The 17,195-nt window shown below is 41.7% G+C and overlaps 1 protein-coding gene across 8 annotated transcripts in view; it reads right to left on the reverse strand.

The window, feature by feature from the left end:
* The window catches only part of Hdac9 (histone deacetylase 9), a 511,434-nt gene that overhangs the window by 59,712 nt on the left and 434,527 nt on the right, over positions 1-17,195 (reverse strand). For all 8 annotated transcript variants that reach the window (XM_050158706.1, XM_050158702.1, XM_050158705.1 and 5 more), the window contains one exon: positions 2,896-3,137. In XM_050158706.1, the coding sequence (XP_050014663.1) occupies positions 2,896-3,137 (242 nt within the window). The remainder of the gene's footprint in view (positions 1-2,895; positions 3,138-17,195) is intronic.

Consider the following 17,195-nt stretch of genomic DNA (forward strand, 5'->3'; position numbering starts at 1 on the left):
TCTGACTGGGTACTAAAGGTACTCGAAACCTCAGTTCATCATGAGTAAGAAGGACAATAACACCTCTCACAGATCATATACATAATTTATAGGAAATTGGGTTTTTTGTTTTGAATGATACAGTTTCATTTATTACTATTAAAGCTTAATAGCAACTAAAGAATAATTATTATATTATTATTCTTTTGAATATTTGTTATCTAAAAGTTGTATTTTATAACAAATACTGGAATAAAAATTAAAAGCTCTCAGGACCTTCATCTTGTTTCTTTGTGGCAACAAGAAGGCGAGTTTTTAGGCAAAGTGTGACAGCCTAACCCAAGCACATGGTTAGGAGTGACTCTGTCTGTTCCCATGTTACAGCTTAATACCTTGGTGCTTTGTTTTTTCACACGCCAACTACTTAATGGGTGCTCTCAAATATACCACTGTTACTTAGGAATCTATAGTTATGTTTAAATTCTGTTTGAATGCCAACTCTATATCGATATCAAGACTGGTCAAATGAATTCAATACTTTATCTAAAACCTCAATGAAATCGAACTATAATTCCTTCTTGATATGAAAAACCACACACATTTGTTACCATAGTCATTACTTACGTCCAACATCTATTATAGGAATGGGGTATGTCTAAAAAATTAAAAAGAATTAAAATTTAACACGTTTCTTTCCAGCTGTGAGTCACGGGGATTTGGGAGCTTTGAGGGCAAACTAAAGAAGACAACACATTCTAGTCACACTCTACGTGGCTTTGCGAAGTCACACCGTTTCTCTCTACCTCAGCTGATTAGGCAAAAACTGGGAGACTAGAACAGAAGGCAACAGGTGCCAGCTGTGAGAAGAGTCAGAGTTCAAAAGCTAATGCCCTTCAAGCTTGGGGTCCTCTTTTTCATGCAAATAAATCTAAATGAATGCTAAAAACATTAACCTTTAGACCTACCCTTAAGACAGTAATGGGACAAAATAAAAATTCTAAGGACGCATTTAACTTCCTAATCTTAAAAGGAGGATGCCAACAGGTCTTCTGCCTCTCACACAAAAACACTGTACGTAGAAAAAACATCTGCTTAAAGCTATAGTTCTTTTCTAACCACCTCAAGATCCTAACTCTCTCAAGAGCCACTTGTCCAACCTCTTCTAGACGTCGATCAACCTGCCAGATCATTTTGTTTGTGCCACAGAAGCAATCACCTACTTGCTGCTCTTAGGTGCTTAGTGATCAAATGGTAAATTACTCACACTTGGCTTCAGCAAGAACAATGGCACCAATCATTAATGAAAAAGAAACAAATCTGAAGGAAACCGATGCAAGCAGCTTATCAGCATGGCTTGATACTCCAGGAGAAGAACTCATATACAAATGAAAATGAACCATACAGTTACTCGGCTCTTGAAGCAAGTTGACAAGCGTGTATCACACCCGTGCCTCCTGGCCCAGTTGCCGTGCCTGGAAGGAGAGCAATCTAGATAGCAATGCTTCCATTACCATTCCAAGGGTCAAACCGAAGGAATGCTGTGGCCTTCATTAAAAAATAAATGTACAAACTAACTGAAGGTCACTCATATTTTAAATATAGCCATGAGATAATGATTTCATTGGGGACACACACAAAATCCTTCATTCTTATTTTTAAGGTATTTTAGGGAGCAATCATATGAAAGTGTTTAATAAACTTTGTTAGTTAAGGAAAGAGATTATTTTTTTTAATATTTTTATTTAGATTTATTTATTTCTTATGTATACAACATTCAAGAGATTATATTTTATATCAGGCATTGAAGAGCCTTTTACACAGATAATATGTCTTGCAGAACAAGACAAATGGGAAGAACATAGTGCTCTATCTTCTTAGACGTTGTAATTTAGTGTTATAACTTCATGATCTATATTGATACAACATTCATGTGTCTGTACTTGATACACATGAGATTATGTGCCTAGAATACAGTATAGCAAAATATGACAAAATGCATAATTCTATGCATTATGATTATTACCCTTAAGTCATCTTTGAAAGAGTTGATTATAAAGTAAAATTTTATTATAGATATTTTGTGCTTTTAATAATAAATTCAAATCAAATATCTATTTGACTGACTCAAAACATCCTTGTGCTTTCTTACAATTTAAAAACGTTGCCTCATTTGTCAGCCCAGACCTAAAACTTCTAAGTTTTGAGTTTAGAGCTATGTGCTGCCATGCCCTATAAGACCCCTGTTGGTAAATGTCTTTGCCAATTATTAAAACAAACAAACACCCAAAAGACAGACAAATCTACAGTGGCATATTCCAGTGAACACACAATCATCAGATGTCAGTAAAAAATCTGAGCTCTTCTTATATTTCCCCTGACTTAACAGTCTATAAAAGCATTAAAATATTTATTCCACTTTTGCATATAAAAATATAACCGCTATAACCCCCCTTTGACTTTTCATTGTATTATTTTATTTTGATTTTGATTATATGCCATATAATCTTTTCTACAAGGAAAAACTTGTATTGACCTAGACTGTGAAGAAAACAATCTTGAGACTCAGACTGCTCCTGTTCACAGGATGACTTTACCCTTCCTGATGAGCAGGGCACACAGGTTCTTTAGTAGCATAACCTGGACCTCTCTCAGCTTGTGGTTCTTGGTGGTGGCTACGCAGGGAAAAGGAACACATGGGAGAGAGGGTACGGACGCGCATGGGAAGTTCCTGCCACTCTTACCGGGTACTTAACCACGTTTCCAACTAGCACAACCACAATTGCCGTCAAGCCACACACACATCCATGTCTTATCCACAGTGAACTTGCCCATCAGCGCTCCCGTGGGCTGGTCTTGGGCCCACAGCGGGGTGCAGGTGCCCTGACTGAGAAGGACAGACAAAGACACATTTGCTACCTTGATGTGCTCCTGCAGCTGCGCCTGATGCTGCCGCGTCAGGTTCTCGTGCTGCTTCTGAAACTCCGCGATGAGGAGCTGCTTCTGGATTTGTTGCTGCTGTTGGATGAGAAGCAGCTCCTGCTGCAGCTGCTTCTCACGGACGACAGGATCCACCACGGGCATCATCATCCTGAGGTCTGTCCTTAGGTCTAAAGGTGAGATGGGCTCCAGGCCCATAGGGACCTCTGATTTCACATCCACTGGAGACCCGGGAAGGAAGACAGAGAAGGGGAGAGGAAGATTGAGAAATTAGCACTCTGATTTGCAAACAAAGCACACACATAAAGGAAGGGGCACAATCACTGCTTTACGCTGAAGGCAAGATGTGTTTTGTACAAAAATTTTGGTAAAAGATCCCTGAGTTAAATTCACTCAATAACAAGTATTCTTCTCTGAATCTTTCTACAGATGTCTGTTTTCAAATTGATGGATTCACCTTGAGGTATCAAAATCATTTATATATTAATGCAAGATGAAAGATGTCATACAAAAAGGGAACTTCTGTCACGAATCAATTCATGGACTCAGAAAAAGCCTTATAATCAGGGACAGAAGTGTTCTACCCTAAGTTAAGCATGCGATGCAATACATCGGCGACCCTATCAGACCGAGGAAAGAAGTGGGAAAAATCTCCATCCAGATTCAGCTAATGGTGATTAACCATAACAACAAGCCAAGTCCGCACATGAAGAAGTGAGAGCAGCCAAGTGTCTAAGTACTGGCTCTTAAATAGTAATCATTTAAATCGTGGAAACCTCATTCTTAAAATAAACAAGAGAGGAAGAAGTATGCAGGAACTTCAAGTAAATATTTAATCAAACCACCAAAGGAAAAAAGATCTGATGACCCAAATGTAACTTTTGAAGATAATATTTAAATTCATAAAATTGAATTGGATAATACATGTGACGTTTCTATCACAATTTGAGTAGATAAGCAGGCTGCCCCACCAAAAGAAAGTTTTAGGTAGGAAAACCACAGCCCAAGAAGCTCTCCAGATGTCGGTTGCTTATGGCTAACGCCTACTCTAATTGGTCAGATCCCATGCCGAATTGGCTGAACATTCTGAGGAATACATCCACCCTGAGGAATTAGGTAAAATTTTGTAAAAAAGTGAAAGAGGTCAAGTTAAAAACTATGAGCTGTTTGGAAGCCGAGGTTACATCACCTCAAAATTAGCGAACCGCCAGCACAGACAGAAATAACTAGAAATTTTAATTGCAAAAATATTCAAAATACTTTAACTTTCTGAGAAGCCTAGGGAAAAGGTTCAGTAAGTCAACCGAAAAATGCAAGCCATCAGTTTCACCCTCTTGCTCCAGTTCCCCTACTTACACAAGCCTGAGAACACTGTTATCTGCACTGAGCCCCAGCCCCAACACCACTAAAGCAGAGGTGGTCAGAGCAATGTAGTCAAAGGCTCACATGAGCGCCATCACTCACAGTGTGTGCAGGACAACTTCAGGAAACACTGTTGATCTTGTCTTCTCTATTACACATAAATGGAAATTTTCTGTACATTAAAATAGTTCACCAATAATGATTAGCTAGCCAATCAAAGGTGTATAAGCAACTCTTGAAATAAAATGATGATTTCTATAAATATTAGAAAATAAAAACAATTCAGGAACTAGAAATCCCCTTTACTGGCAAATAATATAAACCACTAATAAAATGAAACATCACTACGTAGCTACAAAGAATCACATATGTGCCCACGTATATATGAGCATACATTTATGTCTGCCTGCATCATGCCCCATTTTAAAAGGTAAGAACATGATTGAATTATTTATTAAAAGTGGCACTTCCAGTTGGTATAAAATTGACAAAAATCAATCCAAAATTTGAACCATGTGATATTAAATATTTCTATAATTTTATTCAGGTTTGCCACTTCTAGAAATAAATCATAAAGAGACAATCCTAATGGAGAAAAAACTTTAATGCTACATTGTTATTTGGAGATTTTGTTTTTTATTAATGTCATAGTCACCAACTAGAAGGAACACCTAAATAAACTATGTCATATCCATTTGGCAAAAAACAAATGTAGTCATTCGCTGGGGACAAAGGTCAGTTGATCATTTCTCGCAGTACAAGCATGGGGACACTAATTTAACCCTCAGCACCTACATGTAAAGAAGCAGTTGCAGGCTGCAGTCCTAGCACCAGGCAGCCAGCCTAGAGTGCTTGGGGAACTTCAGGCCAGCGACATACACTGTCATTCTGAGGAATGACACTCAAGGTTACCCTTGGGCTTCCCTCCACAATCATGTGCACACATGTGCTTATTGCCTTCAGACGTAGAAGCATGCACACCCATTTACACACACATGCTCAAAAACATATGAATCCCTAAGAATGAAAATATTAGAATCCTTAAAGATCTATAATAAAATGGCAATAATACTGTGATCAGCAAACTGCACACACTGTTATGGAGCCCCTTAAATATCAGACATCATTATAAATGTTGAGCCTCAGGACTTGAGGGGGAAAAAAAAACAAATCCAGTCATAACTACACATGTGTACACACACAAACACCGAGAGAGAGGGGGGGAGAGAGAGAGAGAGAGAGAGAGAGAGAGAGAGAGAGAGAGAGAGAGAGAGAGAGAAAGAGAGAGAGAGAATTGTTCAGTCACACTAGTCCATAAATTCTTTGCACAGAGCGACACAGGACAGATGAGGGCAGGGCTTCGGGTGAGAATCTGGCTGACTCTACTTTCTTCAGCTTTCCATATTTCTTCTTTGTTATTTATTTAAATTTAAAAAATTTACATACTAGCTCCAGTTCCCCCTCCTTCCTCTTCTCCTGACCCCACCTCTCTCCATCCCACCCCATATCCACTCCTCAAAGGGTGTAAGGCCTTCCTTGGGGAGTCAGCAAGGTCTGAGATAAGTTGAGGCCAGACTGAGCCCCTCCCCTGTATTAAGGCTGAGCAAGGTATCCCTCCATAGGGAATGGGCTCTGAGAAGCCAGTTCATGTACCCAGAGTAAGTCCTGGTTCCACTGCCAGGGGCCTCCCCAACATATCAAGTCACATAACTGTGACCCACATTGAGAGGAGCCAAAGCAGTCAGTTCAGAGTCTGAGCGCTCCCACTAGCTCGGGTCAAGCTGCCTTTGTGGGTTTCCCAATCACAATCTTGAGCCCCACCTTACTCAAATGATCCCTCCTCCCTCTCTTCAACTGAACTCCAGGAGCTGAGCCCAGTGCTTGGCTGTGGATCACTGCATCTGCTTCCATCAGTTACTGAATGTAGGCTCTATGATGACAATTAGGGTTGTCACTAATCTGTTTATAGGGAAAGGCCAGCTCAGGCACCCTGTCTACTATTGCTAGGAGTCTTAGCTGGGGTCATCCTGTGGATTTCTGAGAATTTCCCTAGGTGAAAAATCTTTCATCAAAATCCATATTTCTTAAAATTACTAGAAATATGCATCACTTCCTCATGTTCCACATCTACATAGGTTTGAAGAGCCCAGATTGGGAATTATTAAGTTTCTATTCTATGTAGATTTATTGTTTATTTTCAGGGCTTAAAGGAAAACTCCCAGGTATCCTGTTTAGAGTACTAAGGCCTCATGTGTAAATGCTTATGAGTAGCAATCTAGCTGTATGGCACACATGCATGTATGCATTCGTGCAGCAGCACTCACACTGTATGGCACACATGTGTGTATGCATTCGTGCAGCAGCACTCACACTGTATGGCACACATGCGTGTATGCATTCATGCAGCAGCATTCACACTGTATGGCACACATGCATGCATGCATTCACGCAGCAGCACTCACACTGTATGGCACACATGCATGCATGCATTCACACAGCAGCAATCACACTGTATGGCATGCATGCAGGCACACATGCATTCGTGCAGCAGCCATCACACTGTATGGCACATATGCATGTGTGCACTCGTGCAGCAGCAATCAGCTGTATGGCACACATTGGGAACAGGTGTGAGCACACTCGTGCAGACAGGTATCAATCTATCTTTGCTGATATCGGCTATTTTTCAATGTGTCAATCAGAAGTTTGAACTATGGATACTGCATGTAGCAGTTTAATGATGATGGGAAATGATTTATTAATAAACGATGGTTGACAAACAGTCAACTATCTTCTTAGGACATTACTCTTGTTCAAGCAAATGTGTTGCGGGAGGTCCTTCCGCCCCTCCAACCAATAGCTGCTGTGATAAAGGGGGAGAGGCCACGCCCCAATGGGCTGGTATCACAGCAGCTATTGGTTGGAGGGGCGGAAGGACCTCCCGCAACACAAATGTAATGTGACAAGTCTGAAAACAAGACGGCTGATTAGGAAGACCCTTTGCTGTTACTGGCCATACACACCTTCTGGTCCCTTAGCTGTAACAGGCCAGGCACACCTCCTGGTCCCTTAGCTGTAACGGGCCACACAAACCTGGTCCCTTAGCTGTAACAGGCCAGACATACCTTCTGGTCCCTTAGCTGTAACGGGCCACACAAACCTGGTCCCTTAGCTGTAACAGGCCAGACATACCTTCTGGTCCCTTAGCTGTAACGGGCCACACAAACCTGGTCCCTTAGCTGTAACAGGCCAGACATACCTTCTGGTCCCTTAGCTGTAACGGGCCACACAAACCTGGTCCCTTAGCTGTAACAGGCCAGACATACCTTCTGGTCCCTTAGCTGTAACGGGCCACACAAACCTGGTCCCTTAGCTGTAACAGGCCAGACATACCTTCTGGTCCCTTAGCTGTAACGGGCCACACAAACCTGGTCCCTTAGCTGTAACAGGCCAGACATACCTTCTGGTCCCTTAGCTGTAACGGGCCACACAAACCTGGTCCCTTAGCTGTAACAGGCCAGACATACCTTCTGGTCCCTTAGCTGTAACGGGCCACACAAACCTGGTCCCTTAGCTGTAACAGGCCAGACATACCTTCTGGTCCCTTAGCTGTAACGGGCCACACAAACCTGGTCCCTTAGCTGTAACAGGCCAGACATACCTTCTGGTCCCTTAGCTGTAACGGGCCACACAAACCTGGTCCCTTAGCTGTAACAGGCCAGACATACCTTCTGGTCCCTTAGCTGTAACAGGCCAGGGACACCTTCTGGTCCCTTAGCTGTAACGATCCACACACACCTTCTGATCCCTTAGCTGTAACAGGCCAGGCACACCTTCTGGTCCCTTAGCTGTAATGGGCCATACACACCTTCTGGTCCCTTAGCTATAACGGGCCATACACACCTTCTGGTCCCTTAGCTGTAACGATCCACGCACACCTTCTGGTCCCTTAGCTGTAACGGGCCATGCACACCTTCGAGTCAAGACCCTGAAGTGATTTGAGAGTTTGGGCATTAACTCAGACTTCTCATGAGTCCAGCCTAAAGCACTGTCGCTAACCATACACTTCATTTTCATCTTTAACAGGCCAGACTGTAGTCTTCAGTGTTTTTCATGGCCATCTTAATAAGCAGAGGTCAGAATCTTAAGCACAAAACATAAAATAATTCAAAAGACCCTTGGATCTTCTTTATTGTTTAATAAACAATAAACATCAATCCATTAAAATTCTTCAAACAAACCAACAATAAAACAAGATAAGAAATAAAATCCCCCAGTGCTCCGAAACAGTCACTGCAGACCTCAAAGAACAATCTGACTTCGTAACCTTTATCCCCACAGAAATGATAGTGTCTAACCGCCTGCGTTTGTTCACAGACTAATCACTAAATTGTGAAAAATCACCCTCAACTTACAAAAACTGCCCATGATTATAAATAATTGCCCAGGGCTGAGAAAAAAGCGGCAGGCAAGATCCCCGGTCTTTCATCCAATTTATTCAGAGTGATCCGCATTCCATTTGTCTAGACTAAATATAGCAGCGTTTAGACAAGAAATCAATAGTGCTCGGCGAGAGCAGGGCAGAGGATGAATATTTCATCCAACGTGAGGAGCAGCGGCAATCAGCAGAGTCGCGGCTCTGGCCGGGTCATCTTCCGCCGGCCACTTGGACACGCTCATCTCTGTTATTCACACTTGTACCCGCCAGTCTTCTTGTTTTTTTTTTTTTTTTTTTTTTTTTTTTTTTTTTTTTTTTTTTTTTTTTTTTTTTAGCAGGCATTGCATTGTGGGTGACAAAGTGCTTCTTATTCCAAAAGGAATGCTGAATTCTTCTCACATCTTTGCCGACAGGCTAAGGAGTTTCCCAGGAACAATCAGAGAAACTTAAGACCAGGGCTGTTTCAGCAAGTGACAGTCACCTTTGTACACAGAATGTGAAAGAAAGGGCACGGTGGAGAGCTACATTTTATAACCAGAAATAAGCAGCTTACAAGGGCAACGCAACTATCGTTTTTAATGAGTGGATAAGCCTCTGTTTATACTGCTTTTCTTCAAAGACTATTCAGATGTGGTTGTCGGTAAAAGATGGCTGATGACAACAAATATTGGTATTAACATTAGTTATTAATGATTGTAGTTTCTTTTCCCTAATAAACTTCAACTCAGGGCGTAAGTAAGAAAAAGCCACGATAAATCTAGCTTTATTTGGACTTCTCTTTTCTGAGATTATAAATACATGCAATGAGCTGAATCAATAGCTCAAGGGTGAGGAGCAAAGGCTCTTCTTCCATAGGACCCTGGTTCAAATCCCAGCACCTACAAAATGGCAAACAACCACCTGTAACTCCAGTTCCAGGGATCTGACCCCCCTCTTCTGGCCCCCATAGGTACTGCATTCATGTGGACCACAGACATGCATTCAGACAGACATGTAAAGTGATATAAGCCAATAAATCTTTAAAAATAAAATAAATAATAAAATAAAAATAAATACACTCAAACATATATACATTATTTTGGATTTTTCAAATGCTCATCTGGAATATTCCCACACATATATTATCTGGTCTTAATTAATCATGTTATAAAAGCTTATTTATTGTTTGTTCATTGACTTGTTTCTTTGATAGATTCTATTCTGTTAATCGACAGATGTATTTTTTGAAACAATTTTCAGTTTCTAAAATACTCATAAATGAAAAACCTCCCACTTCAAAACAAAATCCTAGATTGTGTGTGTGCATGCATGTGTGTTTGTGTGTGTTTTAATACTTACAGTTGTTTAAGTAACATATATATCTATTTAGTTTAATTAAACTTCTAGGAAAAATACATTTATTTTTTTTTATTTGCACCTGGGCCAAGGCCACAGTTGATTCTGAGTGCTGGAGCCAAACCAGACAGCCATAAATCTTTCCTAGCTCCTTGTTTGTGAGCTTGTTAGTTAAGGACAAGTGAACATGGCAGACTTCCTAGGATTCAAAGAAGGACTTGGGTCACGACTTTATCAATTTTCAGAATCTTTCTCATAAATGGAAACATTTGAAGACAGAATTTTGTCTATGTAAACTATCACTGTGGCTGAAGATGTAGTTTAAAACCAAGATATTGGCATAGACATTCTCACACCCAATTTGTTTGGATCAAAGAGTGACTTAATTTTTATATTCTAAGTACTACAGAAATCAGAGCCATGTCTAACAGTATCAGTTGGTATCCAGAATTACAGAGGTCCAAACTCAGGGCATAGCACCTATAATACTGGCCAGAGGTAGCATTTAGTTAGGTTCCTTATGCTACAGAATGTTTGCCTTTAAATTACTGGTAAGTGGACATACGAACTGAAGTATCTAGATTGGAGAAGAAAGAAATGTTGCTTTGACCACTTCTGCCCATCTTCCATTCCTCCTCCACACACAGAAACCTGTGAGAGTGTGGACATGCTGCCCGCCACTGGGGAAAGACCACCCGATCCACTCCTCACAGCCGCAATACCACCCCATCAAATACGTAGGTGATATCACCAGTTTGAGAAAGATTTGTGGACGAAATGGTATAAACAGGGCTTCCCAGAGGATGGTTCAGAACGGTAGCCTGAGTAGACATTTTCACTCATTAATCTTCATACTTGTCTCTCTGGTTGTGTAGTTCAGCCTCTGGCTCCAACTAAACACAGCAACGCGTGCTTGGGCTACCGCCCCCTCTCCAAATTCTGGTCAGGACTGAGAAGGGTGCTGATCCTAGCACATCAGGGAGGGCTGAGATTATCATCTGTGGATACTATAATGCTTTGTCTTATGGTTCTGACACTTTTTGGCCAATTCAAAAATTGGTATAGAATAATTTACAGAAATAGGACCCAACACCAATTAAGAGGTTACTGGGTTGAAGATCACTGTGTATTGGACTCTGTGAGTAAGCACACAATTTTCCTTTCTGCGCAGATATTAATGATCTTGAGGACTACATATAAGATGATCCATGAGCCAAGAACCGTTGTCTTCATTCTAAACACTCACTTGATGGATAAGATCTCAGCTCCACCCTGAAGAACCTTGGGAATTTTGCTCTGGTACATACCTGCCTTTGGAGGTTTCTGGGACTCCATTTTCACCATTTAGCCCTCCCATTGTATATGGTGATTACCTTGCAAATAGCTAGACTTTACCTTTCAGTTTATTTTTCTCCTGACAATGAATCTGACCTCGGAGCCTTGGCCTTGTTGTCCTGTGATGAACATGACCAGCTCAGGTGCCTACATGCCTGACTATGGGACAGGGCTTCCAAGATGTCTACCAAGCATAGCTACTGAGGACGAGACCAGGGCTCGTTCTTGAGGCAAAGGGTCAAGAAGGCACAAAAGAGAAGCTCATCCTTAAGGCTTAACACTTCCTTTCCGTAAGTCTCCAGAAAAGAAAGACAGAAACTCAGTCAAAGTAGCTGCTTAGCGTCACTCGCTGGAAAGGTGGTTCTGTTGTCCAGAAAAAAAAAAAAAAACAAGAAAAAGTCACTTTTTTGTTCTCTTCAGATGTTGCTACCTGGGTCTTCAGTGTTCCATAGGCTCCAAGCCTCCAGAAGCCACTTCTTGCCTAAAAAAGAGGCTGACCTCTGGGAACCCGGCTGGAAACCTGGCAGTCTACAGTCTGCAAGTAGAAGAGAGCCGGTTCCTCCAAAGCTTTATAGAGAGTTGGTTTTAATCTCTTCCAATAAGTCTCTTTTGAATAAGATCCGATGTTTTTAAGCACATCTTGTCAAGCAAAATTCATCATATCCAGCGTCCACACTTCCTCTCTAGTTTACCTCCCGCCCCCCTTCCACTGATCATAACACGGCTTTAAACTGTCTCTTAGCTGGACGTCCTCTTTCCTTATCAATTTAGATTAGCATACTCTCTTATGGAGTATATTCTAGCCTTCTGCTGCTAAATACAAAGGCAATAAAAATCAGAACTCTGATGTGTCCGCACCCATTGCCAGACCTCACAACAAGGTGCATATGAGCTGGGGTTGGACAGAAGCAGGCAGGGTGGGGTAAGTTTTGTGAACTGGAAGAGGCATGGATGGGCACACAACTGAAAAGAAAAAAAAAAAAAAACAGCAGGCCGTTCTAACCTGAGGAGTAAACAGGACTAATTTCAGTTTCCCTTGTCCTCCGCTGTGAGTATCTGGGGCTCTAAAGAGAAGAAATGAACAAACCTGGGTGTGCCTGGGGGAGTGGAAGGTGTGGGCGATGGACAGGAAAAAGGGTCTCCCTCCACACATCACCTTTCCCCATTATTCTTCCAGTTCCCTACCTCAGTGAAGGATTAAAACTCTGGGGAATAGGAGGGTGATAAACACCCGAGACCTCGACAGGCAGGATGCTGGGCCCGGGTGGGAAAGGTCAAGTACTGAAGTCCTTTGCTCTCTTCCAGTCTATGAGAAGTAGTTTAAATCACCTTCACACTTTCCTTCCGTGAGGCTAGCACCTCTCACTCATTTGGGAGTAAACAAGGTCAATCTTTATATGTCATTTAATTTTTTTATTCCTTGTAGGTTGTACCTCACCACAGCCTGAGGGCTGTTTGAACGTGGCGCTGTGTCCCGGCCCCTTTTCTCAGGACTACACAGCAGCACGAGGTCTTAGGTTCTTTTCCCTTGAATTCCATTCCTCTTTGTATTGTTTTGTTTTCTCCAGGGTCCTCTTTGGCGACCTCTTTCACTTGTTTCCTTCTATCTAAACATAGGCTCCTGATGTTGGCTCTGGCAGCAGACACCTCACTGTCCTGCCCTGACTTCCTGTGCAACCGCTCGCTCTTCTCTGCTAACCACGTTTAATCACAGGATCCAACTAATCTCTCCATCACCAGTGGCTGTGTCCCTGTCCCTGGGGCGCCCCTGGGGAGCCTTGGCCTTTAGCTACAAGTACAAGGAAAGGCCTAAGTGCATGCGTGGAATGGATGGACGGACGGACGGACAGACGGACGGATGGATGAAGGAAGATGAAACGCACAAGAAAACTGTGGTGACAGAAAGGTGTGCAGAGCTGTATGACTACAGTCACAATGCCGACACACCCTGTGAAAATTACAAAGCAACAATTACTGAGCTTTTTGACTCTTTGAGTTCCAGATCCTACCAAGTCTTTGCTTAAATTATTGGCAAGTGAAAAGAATCAATTATTCGACTTAAACAAAGGTTCAACAGCAATCTCAAAAGGGTTCCAAGGTGTCCCTTAGCATTGTCTAGGTTTTATAACGATCATCAAATGAGGTAGGAGAATGTAGCTAACACTCGCTTATTGTCTATTATTAGCATTTATGATATAATCATAAGGAAATAAAAAAATGAACAACTCCTCAAACATTAAAAGGACAATTTTCATAAGAATCCTGTAAATTAGTCTGTCCAGAGAGGCACAACTTTCCCTCACAGCGATTGTGATCAAGCCATGAATGCCTTTAGTTTCTCAAAGTGCACTCATACACGGCATAAATGCAAAGAAAATAAACTCAAAAGGCAATCTTGGCTTTGATTTACTGCTCTCTTATTTCCCAGGGGTCTGGACAGGAAACAAAAATAACCACAAATGACTAAAATATCAGTAGTCCTTGAAATATCAACATTTAAGCTAAAGCAGGCTAACTTTTTAATCAAAGGCTTTGCTATTTTGATTTACTTAATTCAAACTCCCTCTCTGCAAATATGCTTTTGAATTAAGCAGTCATAACAAACCATAACACAAACATGAATTGCCAACTAATTTGTAGAGCACATTTAATTCTGTCTATGCAAAAATCACAGCTTTCAACTCAAAGAGCAGGAGAGACAGTTTATTATAGAGTCCAACTTGGGTGACCATGGCCTGAGAACACAAATTGGGGTTACCCCAGATTCCATGTTCTAATGCGGAGGCAATTTCATGAAGTTTTTATAGTAACAAAGCAAAAAGGAAAGAATCAAGGCGCTTTTCAAATACCTTGCTGGAATCGTCAGAAAGGCAGTTACAGCAGGAGAGGCAGCTTTCCCATTGGCCTCAGATGCTGTCTGCAAACCTTAGCCTTTCGGTTGCTGGAAACTAGTGCTCTGCTAAGTTACCATGTCCCAACGGGTTTCATCTACTTGTGACAGGGTGTCAGTAAAGACACAGAGGTCGGCTATTCAGGGTCTAAAGCTAGCACAGGAGAAGGCAATTCGCTCTATAAGACATCAATTTCTCTTGCTCTCATCTCTGTCCTTCCTCCATCCCAACTATCCCATTCCCTTAAGTTTCCTCACCCCTCCCCTTCTTATCTCCTCCTTCTACCCTCCTTTTCCCCCCACTCCCATGCTCCCAATTTTGTCAGGTGATCTTGTTTGTTTCCAATTTCCAGGTGGGTCTATATATGTTTTCCTTTGGATTCACCTTATTACTTAGCTTCTCTAGGATCATGAACTATAGGCTCAGTTTTCTTTGTTTATAGCTAGTATCTACTTATGAGTGAGTACATACCATATTTATCTTCTTGGGTCTGGCTTACCTCACTCAGAATAGTGTTTCCTAATTTCATTCATTTGCATGCAAAATTTAATATGTCATTGTTTTTTACAGCTGAGTAGTATTCTAATGTGTAAATGTGCCACATTTTCTTTATCCATTATTCAGTTGAGGGGCATCTAGGTTGTTTCCAGATTCTGGCTATTACAAATTATGCTGCTATGAACATAGCTGAACAGATGCTTTTGTAGTATGATTGAGCATCTTTTGGGTATATTCCCAAGAGTGGTATTGCTGGATCCTGAGGTAGGTTGATTCCAATTTTCTGAGCAACCACCACACTAATTTCCAAAGTGGTTGCACAAGTTTGCAATGGATGAGTGTTCTCCTTACTCCACGTCCTCTCCAGCATAAGCTATCATTGGTGTTTTTGATCTTAGCCATTCTAACAGGTATAAGATGGTATCTCAGAGTTGTTTTGATTTGCATTTCCCTGATGGCTAAGGATATTGAACATTTCCTTAAGTATCCTTTGGCCATTTGAAATTCTTCTGTTGAGAATTCTCTATTTAGTTCTGTACCCCATTTTTAATTGGCTTATTTACAATTTTGATGTCTAATTTCTGGAGTTTTTTATATATTTTGAAGATCAGTCCTTTGTATGATCTGGGGTTGGTGAGATCTTTTCCCACTCAGTAGGCTGCCTTTTTGTCTTATTGACTCTGTCCTTTGGTTTGTGTCCAGACGCTTTTCAGTTTCAGGATGTCCCATTTATTTATTGTTGCTCTCAGTGTCTGTGATACTGGGATTTTATTTAGGAAGTGATCTCCAGTGCCCATGCATTGAAAACTACTTCCAACTTTCTCTTCTATCAGGTTTAGGGTGTTCAGGTTTATATTGAGGTCTTTTATCCATTTGGACTTGCATGGCGATAGATATGATCTTTACTGGGGGAGCCATTATAAGGTTAGCAGAAACCTCAGTCTAGAAAATTCCCAGGAATCCACAAGGATGGCCCTGGCTAAGACCCTAAGCAATAGAGAAGAGGGGGCCAATCTTTATTTGCCTTGTAGTCAGACTGATGAATATCTTAAATATCCCACATAGAACCTTTCATCCAGTAACTGATGGAAACAGTGGCAGAGACCCACATTGGAATACTGGACTGAGCTCCCAAAGTCCATTTGAAGAGTGGAAGGAATGAGAACATGAGCAAAGAGGTCAAGACCATGATGGGTTCACCCACTGAAACAGTTTACCTGAGCTAATGGGAGCTCAGCAATTCCAGCTGGACTGGGAAAGAACAAGCGTAGGACCAAACTAGTCTCTCTGAATATGGGTGACAGCTGTGTGGCTGGGGCAGACTGAGGGGCCACTGGCAGTGGAACCCTACTGCATGTACTGGATTTTGGGGAACATATTCTTTTTGGATGTATACCTTGCTCAGCCTAGATATAGTAGGGAGGGCCTTGGACCGTCCACAAAACAATGTGCCTTACCATCTCTGAGGATTGGATGGTAGTTAGGTGGGAAGGTGTGTAGAGGAAATGGAAGGAGGGGAGGGAGTAGGAACTTGGATTGGTATTTTTTAAAAATCTAGACAAAAAAAGAAATACCAATTTCTCTACTGCAGTTCTATTAGTCTTTACAGACACACTTCTTTTTAGGAATTCCCATTGGCAGTTCAAAAGTTTTGTCATGCGTGTTAGTCTCTTACAATCTGAGAACTGGGTAAAACTTTTATTGGCTCCATGTACTACAGGGGGAAAAATCAAGCCTGTTTATGCCAATTTAAAAGGAACAAGAACTAAGAAACTAATCTGCAGTGCTTTGTTGATGTGGGAGTGTCATATCAATCTGTTGATTTCATTGGCTGAGCAATAAAGAAACTGCTGGCCCTGATTGGTTAAAAGATAGGTTAAAAGGTAGAATTCTGGGCGGAAGAGGAAGTGAGGTCAGACTCTGCTCTGCTCCCGAAGAGACGCCATGTTCAGCTCTCCCGGGTAGACGCGATAGCTCTGCTCTCTGAGGCACACGCAATGAAGATGGACATAGGCTAGAATCTTCCTGGTAAGCGCACCTTGGGGTGCTTACAAACATTACTAGAAATGGGCTAGTCCAGGTGCGAGAATTAGCCTATAAGGGCTAGAGTATGGGCCAAGCAGTTCTTTAAATGAATACAGTTTGTGTGTTGTTATTTCGGGCATAAGCTAGCCAAGTGGCCGGGGTGTTGGGGACGCAGCCCCGCCGCTTCATATTTCAACAGATGGCTGCCCAACGTGAGGCTAACTGAAACCACAAAAAGCCTGAGAAAGCTTGGGAAAGAATGGAATGAAGCATGTTTTCTTGGTAGCAACAAATTTCTTGGGTCTACTCTGCTTGCTAGAGGCAAGCAAGCGCTCTCATCTAAGAGAGGCTTCCTGACTCAGCTTCAGCTGCAAAACCCTGCAGCTCATTAAGAG

This window comes from Alexandromys fortis, unplaced genomic scaffold, assembly GCF_014885135.2.
Source record: "Alexandromys fortis isolate MF-2015 unplaced genomic scaffold, M_Fortis_MF-2015_v1.1 scaffold_101, whole genome shotgun sequence".
Classification (NCBI taxonomy): Eukaryota; Metazoa; Chordata; class Mammalia; order Rodentia; family Cricetidae; genus Alexandromys; species Alexandromys fortis.